General features: G+C 43.7%; 1 protein-coding gene across 2 annotated transcripts in view; it reads right to left on the reverse strand.

The window, feature by feature from the left end:
• Positions 1 to 1,253: 1,253 nt before the first annotated feature.
• Positions 1,254 to 10,494, reverse strand: part of ZCCHC7 (zinc finger CCHC-type containing 7) — a 122,882-nt gene continuing 113,641 nt past the window's right edge. For both annotated transcript variants that reach the window (XM_049795807.1, XM_049795808.1), the window contains 3 exons: positions 8,930 to 9,025; positions 3,653 to 3,770; positions 1,254 to 3,187 (listed from right to left, as the gene is read on the reverse strand). In XM_049795807.1, coding sequence (XP_049651764.1) covers positions 2,739 to 3,187; positions 3,653 to 3,770; positions 8,930 to 9,025 — 663 coding nt within the window. In that variant the 3' untranslated portion in view covers positions 1,254 to 2,738. The remainder of the gene's footprint in view (positions 3,188 to 3,652; positions 3,771 to 8,929; positions 9,026 to 10,494) is intronic.

Raw genomic sequence — 10,494 nt, forward strand, 5'->3', positions numbered from 1 at the left:
TGTGGGTTCCTCTGAAAATGAGGAAGAGAACGGTGGAACGAGAGGTCTCCGTGGGGAACCTCTCCAGAGCATGCTAGCCCGGTGGCCATCAGAATAATGTTCTTCTGCCCTTCACATCGAAGTGTAACTGTCTTATTTCTTTTATGGCACACCACACTGCACCCATAAAACACCTCACAAACAGACTGATGGCTCTCATTAGATGCTATTGCAGTTCAGTTTTCTCCCTGACCTCTTGCACATTGTTGAAAACACAGCTGCTTCAGTTTTGGAGAAGTGAAGCACAAAACTACCTGCCCTTGATGTTCTTCAGTAAATGAGAGGCACAGAAGATCTGAAAACTCTCCAGAGTGGGGACGAGACCTTACCACACACTATTGTACAGGGAAGGGAATGGTGAAGCCACAATCTCACCAAGTCATTTTTACCTTAAAAAAAACCCTAAAACTTACTGAATATTAACTTGAAAAACAGTGGAGAAAACAGGGAGGCAAGATTCCCTAAAATCTGCCTAACCAAAGATTAGGAGTGTTGTCCATTCCCTATTTTTGTACTTAGGTGATTTCTAGTTATCCCTGGAGGTAGAGCAGCCACTAGGATGCAATCCTCAGGGAGCAGTCACACAGTCACCCTTTGTGAGGGGAGAGATTTTCCACCCCCACATGCTGTCTGTGTACAGTAGGTATGGGCTTATTACCTACCCCCGGACAGTGGTAACTCCTGACGTCTGAGCCATCCATCTCTTTCAGATGGAGAATCTGGTCCCTTTGGGAATCCCCTTCATAGTAACCCTTCTGTCCAAGGAAGTTTTAGAGCAAGAATGCAGCCTCCTGAGCTCTTTAAAGAAAGGTCCAGCTCCTGGAGAAGAGATTTACTCACCTCGTGACAACTTAGCTGGCCAGATGACCAAACCAATGCATCAGAAAAGTTGGAGTTGATCTCAATACTTGAATCTAAACCAACCCTCCTTCCCTATTCTACTAGTCTTCATGCTGGTTCATAAAGGCTGCTGGAGAGTTTTGTTCAAATAGAAACAGGTACTGATAAACAAAAAGGGACGTAAAACACAGCATATGGGAAAAGACAAGTTTCAATTTTGGGGGCACGGCTTTCCAGGATAAGAATTAATTAAAAATTAATTTTTTATTAGGGGTATAAGAGACTTACTTTCTCAGTATCATCAGGAACTTCTCAATCAAGTAATCAATGAAGTTAAGCAAAAATAAATTTCCGTTGCCAACAAGGACACACTTAAGCAAAACTGGGCATTAGGTTCCCAAGTATTACGTAGGCACACCTCTATTCCAAAGACCTCTGAGATTAGCTGATACAGTCACTAAAATACCAGTGTTATCACTGACGACGCTGCCAAACAAAAAGCTGATGAATTTAGGGAGTACTAGCATGGAATACTACCGACAGAAAGACAGTCCTGATTTTTTACTAGTGTACCCATTTCCCCTTCTCAGAAACCTTTGCATTAGCACAGGTTACAACTACTTTCTCATTTTAAAACACAACCGTAGCCAAAGGCCTGTTTCTTAGTAAGAATTAAGAGAGGGCATGCACCTTTTTGAAATTGTGCTGTTAGTTACTATCAATTGCTTAGCAAAAGGAGTGGTATAGTACAGGGTAGGTCATGAATCAGTAGAGTAATTTCCTTTTCAAAACCAGAAAATGTCTTGCCAGAGGTGATGTAGTTTCAGCTCGGAAAAGCAAAGGTGATACTGTTTTTAATTATGCTTGGTAAGGCAAGAAAATGTAGAACAAATGTGCATTTTTTTATATCCCTCATGTAAAGTTTTATTTGGGTTGTTCCTTTGATGAAGCATTTATTCTTACCAAGTTTTTAACAACACACCTGTTTAATTCCAGTGTACAAAAATAACTGTCTTTAAAAAAATTATTAAATTTTAGCACAGTATATCTGGAATCAAATACATTTTTCATACTCTGCTATCTTTTCTCCAGAAACAACTTCCATATCAAGGGAACAAGGACATATTTAATTTGAGACGTAAACTGTTCCCTTCTCACCTGCTTTCTCCTGCCCTGCTGACTAGTTGGCAAAGACAAGGAACAGGCTCGCACAGATGGCACCAAAAGCCGTGGCGCTGAGGGTGATGGATCCACAGCACCACACAGGAGCCTGAGGTGGAAGACTGTCATATCCCAAAGTGCAAGGCAATGACTTCGCAGCACCTTCAAAGAGGGACAGGAGTGAAAAAAAGTGCCCAGCTGCACTCTGGAGAGGATTGAGTGGCTGTGAGGAATGTGCTTTACGTCCATGTCCCTGGTCTCTATCCTGACTCCTCCTAACATAAGAGTCTCTCCAGTGTCAGCTCCAAAGGCATGGTGCTCCCTAGCAGCAGATCCTGCTCCAACAAGCAACACCTCACTGGTGAAGAAACAAAACCTAACAAACCCAGCATGGCCCCTTTCCCCCCCCACACTCCCCCAAGTAAAGAAAGAAAATTTACAGCCTATTCTGGGACTGCTGAAAAGTACAGCCATTCCAGGCACGAGCACTAGGTCCCGCCTGTCAAGTGGACATTTCACGACAGACGGAGCACTCCCTTTTGGGAACAGAGATGGACGTTCGGTGTGTGACTGGTGCCTGGGCATGCCCGCCCGGGTTCAGGGACGGACTCAAATTCAGTGTGCTAAAGAGAGGGACAGAAATAAACAGAGAAAGCAGAGCCGGAGCCAGTAAATGCTGGTACTACCTATATACTTCCTCACCACCAGGATTTCTGTTTGGACTTCGTCCTCCTCTGTTTTATGAGGAATAAATTCTCATTGATATCAGGACTAGCGTCTTCCTGCTTTTTCCATTTCTTCTTCCTTTTAACACCTTCCAGAGGCTCCTGCACATAGGCAGTCTTGCTGCCTGAGAAAGCCTGGAAAATGGACTTGTGACGAATTTTGCTGCCCTTAAATGCCTGCCTTTTACACCCTCTAGGGAAGTCCTCCTCCAAATGGTGGCTGATTTCAATATCACTTCTGTGCTTGCCTTCTCTGGGTTTCTCTGCCTGGGACATCTTCACCCTTTTGTGACACTTGCCACCTTTATGTTTCCCATGTTCTTTGCAAGGCTTGCTCTTTTCCGTATAGCTGTGCTCTCCATGTTCTTCTGCCTGCCATGGTGTCTCTGACTGTTCTGGCAGAAGGCCGGCGTCCTGTAGTTCTGTAAAACAGAGCAGTTTATTTCAATACCCATGCAGAAAACCTCAAACCTAGTGCCCAAGCCATCATAGCCTTCCTTATGTAGTTATGAAGTTAGTTAGAAAAAAATCTCTCTCTGATAGATTTTTTCAAGGTGGGGTTTTTTTCTGTCAACAGACTAGAATCTTAACAAATTACAGTTTAATCCTCTTCCTGCTAGTTTACAGCATTTTTGATGTTAGTGGATTTTTCAGAATTAAAACATCTGACAACACCCACCTAGTAGCTTTGATACAATAAATTTCCATGATAGACACGGATGAATAAAGTCACAAATCTTTTACTACTATTAGACTACCTGTTCAAATCCCTATAGCTTTTCTCAACACATGAAAATAATCCCACAATATTTCTAAAAGCAGCAAGCACAGAAGAAAGTATTTCAACTAACTGAAAGGCAGAAGGGATCTCCCAAAATAAACTGTACCTGCAATCTTTCTTTTTAATCTGTTCTCTCTTCTCTTGATCTTGTATTCATCATCATAGTAGTAGATGAATGGAGAAGTAGGGAACATGCTCCCATGCATCCGCTTTTCTGAGCACTCCTGCAAAACACATTTCAAGTCACTAGATGTGGCTGAGTTGCAATTTCCCTGGAAGGGAAATGGGTCAGATTCTGCAGGTGCTAGTCTGTACCTCTGGAGGATGCGGCCAGCAATTTTTTAAACACTGATAATTTTATTACCATCCAATAATCCTTCCTGTGCACACAGAAAAACAAGCATTACATGAGCCAAGCTGAAGTCCTCTCGCAGCAAATGGAAGGAATCCCACGTCTTCCCACAATTACTTCACACCTATAGCACTGACAGAAGCAGAGGACTAGAAGCAGGTGAGCACTAGCTAAATATGAGGCAAACTGCAAACAGAGCTGTTGGATCTGTGGAACAGGGCTGTCCTGCCTACAGCCAGGCAGGCCCCCCCACCACCTGCTTTTGCTGCTTCTCGTTGGCCCCTTCCATCTCCCAGCACAACCAAATGCCTGGTCTCCTCAAAAGACATATAATTCTAACTGCAGGGGAGATCTTTTAATCCAGGGATCTCTCCTGGATCATTTGGGGGGAAAGTATGTGCAGAGATGGGGCAGACTGAAAGGGTGGGGTGGGCTGAGGGAAGGAGCGAGCAGCGATGAGAGGCCAGGGGCAGCATCCTCCCCACACAGCCCACCTGCAGCCAGAATGGTGTGTCTGACTGTATGCAGTTTTCTCACAGAAAAAAACCAAAAGCAAATCCTGCAGGAGTATGCTGTGCAATCACATCAGACTGTAGGGAAGAGGAAGAGAGCCTTGAACAGTCGGCTGAGGTGAGGAAGGGGCTAGCTTTTGCAGCACTTGCATGGCAGCCTATTTCCCAAACACTTGATTCAGGAATATGATTTTTTTGCCCGCTGTACACAAAGTTTTAGCAACGTCTTGTGAGCCGGGCTAACTGGGATGCTTCTTATGGTTCCATCTTTCTTTCAGGGTACCATGTGATATTAACTGATGCTTTCTTCTCCTTGTAAATTGCTTGTTACTTGTTGTGGTTTGCAATATCATCCTTCTACTTCTTGGATTCTACCCAAACCTAGTGAACTCTAGGCCTTGCCGTTCTCGAGAAGGTGTCAGGAGCTTTCACTCACCCTGATGTCTCCACCACAAGCTAAGCAGCTTTCTTTCCTGCATTTGCTATTTCTACCACTCAGTGCCACCTCTAGCACGCCCCTTCCCTGTGTGTCCTCCTGCCTCCTCCCCTCTTTTTTAGAGGCAGAGGACATCAAAGATGCATTTCAGGTGTATTTCATATTTCTCAGCTTGTATTTGGCCTTTGCTTGGCTGAAATTAAATGAAGAATCAGGTTACTCTCTGTGGTGTCCTCTAAAAGGGTATTGTTAGGTTGTGTGACAACTGGCTTGTCTCCACACGCACAGAGGAGTGCAGACGAGCAATGGCAGCTTGTGGCTGGAGCCTACTCAAGTCTGAGGGCTCATCCTTACCCCACTGCAAAATCAGGCTGAAAGGGACCTAGGAGGGGGCATGTGAGTCCATCTGTCGCTTGAGGCCGTTCTCAGTAGCTATTCATCTGAGATGTGCATATCCTGGAAGATGACCAGATTTCACACTGAACGCCTTGAACAACCAGCTATCACCCCACAAAGAAACCTCCTCTCTTACCTTTCCCAGGTCCTCCATCTACCTCCCTCAGATTTAAGATGAGATAAAAGCGTAACAGAGAAATGACACTTCAAATACCTGTGTTTCACATGACTGAAACCTAAGAGTGGCCTTTAGGTAGGGCACAAAGCTGCCTGCCTATCTGGAATAAATGAAAGAAAATATTATCCCTAAACATTGCCAAAGAGGTTACTGAAAACAACATAGATTGGCTTTACAGAGGAGTATGCAAAGACACATTCATCCTCCTGTGATACCTGTGAAATGTACTGCTTGAGATCCCGCATCAAATCTAGGGCTTGCTCTGCAGGCACGTGGTCTGTTCATTATTTTTGTTTTGTTAATGCGCTGACAGAGAAGCCTTAGTGAATGAAATGCACATGCCACCCAAATCGGGGCTCCTCTTTTCCTCTTTATCTCCACTGCATTGATAAATCAGCTCAGCAATGTCCAACATGCACTTGGCTATATCCTTCCCTCTCAAGTAAGCTGCCACTGCTGCCATACACTGTGTACTGTTAAATACTCTTGGGACAGTCTTCAGTGCTGGAGGTATCGTACAGAGAACAGAAAGCAGAGCCCGCTACCAATCTCCAGAAGGAATTTTCTGTGTGATTGGCATACTGGGATGTGAATGCAAGGCACATCTGCAGATACCGTACAGTTCCTTATCCCTGCTGCCTTGAGAACTTGCTGCAGCCTGAATAACGCAGTGGGCTGTCCCTCATTAACTTACCCTCCCTCTTAACTTTCCTGTGGGGATGCCCCTTAAAATGGCCACATCTTTGTTATGGACCAATCGACACAATGTTTTGGATGTACGGACTGCTATGAAACGAACTACGACGTGAAGTCTACTGAAGAAAGTAAGATTTCTTGTCCTTAGTAAGTCCTTGGTTTACATAAAAACATGACCATCTTAATAAACAATGCAGCAAATTCAGGAAACATAACCGCTAGGTGTTAGATCCTCTGACACTCTATGTCTTAATTATTTCCATTTCTACAAAAAACAAGAAGTGATCCACAATGACCTCCTTACTGGAACTGCACAGTTAACTCTGGGATTTAGCAAGTTTTTTGCTCTTGCGTCTGTTTTTGGGAAAGGTCTCCCTAGACTTCTAGCAAAGGAAAGGAATTTGAGGTGTTCCTAAACTAGATTAAATGCTAACATGAAAGGAAAGGACTGCAGTGAGAAGCAGTGACTATGGTATGTCTATACAAAACTAACCCCACCCTCTTCTTCTTGGTCAGTTTGTTATTCTTCTGCTTTAAGTGCTAAAAAAGGGAAGAGAGCAGGGTTCTCAAGGTATAGAAATGTGAAAAATGTTAAGAGATGTTTGTCATCACAAGTAATTTTTACCTGCTTAAAAATATTTACGTTAAAAAAAAAAACCCAAACAAAAAAACTTTCCCCCCCGCTTAAATTATAGGCAGATCTTTCAGGGTCTGATAGCTGCTCACTGCATGAACTCAGGCACTGATTAACGACGTCAGTTTTCTTAGCCAGTGAGAGCTACAAATCTCAGATGCACTGCCTGTCCAGCTGGGTTGCTGTAAAGATGCACATGCAGGCTCCAGTCCAATTTCCTCAGCCATTCTTGGACAGTAGGTTTAGTCATTTGAGGGCAAATACTCAGTTATCATTACATAATCCAATGTGTGTCCTGGATGTTTTTCTATGTGCATATAGAAAGATCTGGTATCTCTGCCCTTCTGTGTTGTTACTGACTTCTCCATTTCCATTCAGTCATTCCTCAGGCTATTTCTGCTCCTCGTACGCTAGTGAAAATACTACCTTATCTTCTTTAACTTCGACAGCCATAAATGTTGTCCTTGAGTTGCTTTACTCCCATACTGATTTTATACAGTTTCTACCTTTTCTATCCAAGTAATTACTAGCAGCTCCTCCCACATATTTACTCATTATTTTTACAGCAGCCTTATCTGTATCCATGTATGGCTGCCTTCCTTGAATGCCATTTTTTGACAGTTTAGTAAAATGTTCCTTATCCATTGCTAGCAATCAGTCTCACTTCTTCTTCAATCCTCTCCCTCCAGTTTTTATCATATATGCTCATTTTAGTGTCTGTACTACTGGCAGGGGCTTTATTCTGGTTGTGTTTAACAGGATCAGTTTCAGTGGTGCTTTCATAGGTTTTAGCAGCCCTAGTCCCAAGCAGCAGGCAGACCAAGTGAGTTCGCATGACTGTATCGCTGAGGTCTCACACTACTGCCGCATGGGTAGCTGTGCCTTGAGCAGATGTCTTGCAGGTGAAGCCAAGGATTCTGACTCTTGTACCACAGCCGAGGCAGTGCCTGTACTCCTGCTGTGCCAGGGGTGACACTGGGCTGCTGGCACATGCTTGCCTCTTACCAAGCTTGGATGGCAACAGCTGCCTATTCCTGTCCCTTCCAACTTGGCTGTGCAGGCAGCAGCGTGTCCTGGATGTACGTGTTGGCCTCAATGCACCACTCGAAGAGGAAAATCTTCACTTGTCTCCAAACACAACTCAGCATTAAAAACCTTCCATTTATCTTTCAGCTCCACCATGAGAAGATCCCAGCACACCTGCCCTACCTGCCCGACTGTGCCCCGCAGGGATTAACTATTTAACTGGAAACTGCAGCAAGCTTTTAACGATAACATCTTCAGCAGTTGTAGTAGTTGACACATAGAGCACAAAGGAGAGAAGGAAGGAATTTGCTGTCTCTAAGCTGTAGGAAACTATAAACTTAACCCATCCAATGCACAAGTAACATTCATTTTCCAGAATACTTGTGGCTCCTGGACTTACTCCATGAAAGAAAAGAACTAACATTTGTTTGGTGTTGCTATTTGCAGGTAGAGAGCTGCACTTGTCGTGACAGGGGACTGAAAAAGGTGATAAACTTCAGCAAGCAGTCCTAGAAGATGCAGCACACCTCCAGTTTTTACTGAAGCCACATAAGGCTCACGATGTCTTCCTTTGCCAGGCTGTGTACCTTACAGAAGGATGATGTCAAACTTAATTCAGATATTGAATGACACTAAGAAATGACAAATAAGGATCATCAAAAGCAGGCAGAAATGGAAAATTCCTAAAACAGGCATCTAAATTGTTGGGCTGATTGTGGTGAAAAAACTTACATGATGTTGAACATAGCAGTAAGGCACTAATATTTCATCCCATGAGCCAGGGGAAAAAAAAGAAAGAAAAAAATAAAGCAAGCTCTTTTCAGCAACTGTCTATTTTCCAATGAATATTCTCTCTCTCAGGCAGTCTCATTTTGATTTAGGGTTTAAGAAACAAATCAATAAACCTGCCAAGGAGAGATAGTAACTTTTCTTTTCCTCCATATCTTTAAATTAGATGGGTGAGATCACTTCATACATTGGCCTCCACTGAATGCAGCAATGTGGGAAAGTTACAAACATTTCATTAGAGTGGCCCTTCGTACAGCATTAGCTTGATTCTCCCAGATCTTTTCTCCAACCACGCACCGTGGCAGAGATGAATTTCTACCCCAAGGATACACTCAACACTGAGGCAGAGACTGCTGAGACTTACATATCCAAAATGTCCTTTCCGGGAACAGTTGCAGCAGTACACTAGAGCAGAGCGCGCAGGGTGAGAATTGGCAGCCTTGATTGGTCCTGGCTTTGTCTAAAAGATGGAAATAGGCAAGAATTAGGTCTGGCAGTATTCTGAGTGCTGAATTAAAAATAAATTAAAACTACATAAATATAATTTTATTATGCTTAAATCAATACATTCCTGCTTGCTGTTGGAATATTAAGTTTGAAAAAGAAGCAACTGGCTCATATTACTGTAATTTTGCAGAGCAAGGTTCAGCCTGAGCATCACAAATGAGGTGGGAAGAGGCATTCCCAGTATCTGTTCCACCTGGCCATGTTATTTCAGCTCTGAATACAAGAAAATAGGCTGCTGATTTATCTCTCTCCCCTCCTCCTCGTCTCCCAGCCCCCTTCCCCCTCTCACAGATGCCCCACCATCCCCTGAGACGGACAGGGCCATCAGATATTGCATCCACCAGCTGGATAGGCACATTTGTGTATTGCTGAACTAGTTTAGCTTAAAGCAATATGGCAAAGATCTGACGGAGATACGGGGCCTTCACCCCCTGCATTCCCAACCCTACACCCGCTTCCACCAGCAGTGCCCAGAAGCAGGCATGCTCCAGGAGAACCTGCCAGTCCTTCCAAGAGAACAGGGGACCAGCTCTGCACCCAGCAGAGGAGACGTGATGCTACGGTCCATAGCTGCTCTTTGGGCTTACATAGGGCAATGGAAGATATAGCATACTCCATTGAATTTGGGGGAACAGGCAGCTCTTTTTCTTTTCCCCATTTAGTACCAAGAAGTGGAATATGTGAACGTATTTCCTATTCCTTTACTTTTCACACGCGCAAGGACATTCATCTCCTGGAGAAGTAACTGCCACGGAGCCCATGCCTAGCAAGAGCAGGCGCAGGTACGAACAAGGGGTGCATGAATTCTGGCTAAAAAGCAGCGAGGCATTACTTTCAGCATTGCATGCACTTCCTTGTCTCTGGTGCTAAAGGAATACAGAAGAGTGGCCTAGATTTCAAAGAAATTAGTAGTAGTTGGTAAAGCTCATTACAGGAATTGCTTTTTTCTTTAAATCTGTATCACCATGCTCTTCTACTGTTAGAGCCACAGTGTTCTCCCGCATAGCCCCCAGAAGAATGACAGCAGTGCTTGTAACATAGGCAGAAACAACAGAAATCTTCCAATGCCATTTTTTATGAATCTGATCACACTTGCAGGGTCACCTTATTTTGAACCTCTTCAGCCATGGGTTTAAATGTGTGTTTCAGATCCATGTTCCTCAGTTCCCACTCACTCACCAGAAGGAAGCTAAAGGAAGACTAAGAAGAGTGACACATCCAACAGTGATTTATGACAAAAGGCAGGGAGACAAGGAAGGGAAAAAACTACCACCTGTGAAGTAATTTGTGTATTTCTCATCCATGTCTTACAGTGAGAGCTCTCCAGTAACAGTAGTGTATAAGCGACTTACTAAGCCGGCTTAGTTTTTCAGGTATTCTTTTATGATAAATACATAGAACAGGCAAGGAAAAAAAGACGCC

Source organism: Accipiter gentilis, chromosome Z (assembly GCF_929443795.1).
Source record: "Accipiter gentilis chromosome Z, bAccGen1.1, whole genome shotgun sequence".
NCBI classification, from domain to species: Eukaryota; Metazoa; Chordata; class Aves; order Accipitriformes; family Accipitridae; genus Astur; species Astur gentilis.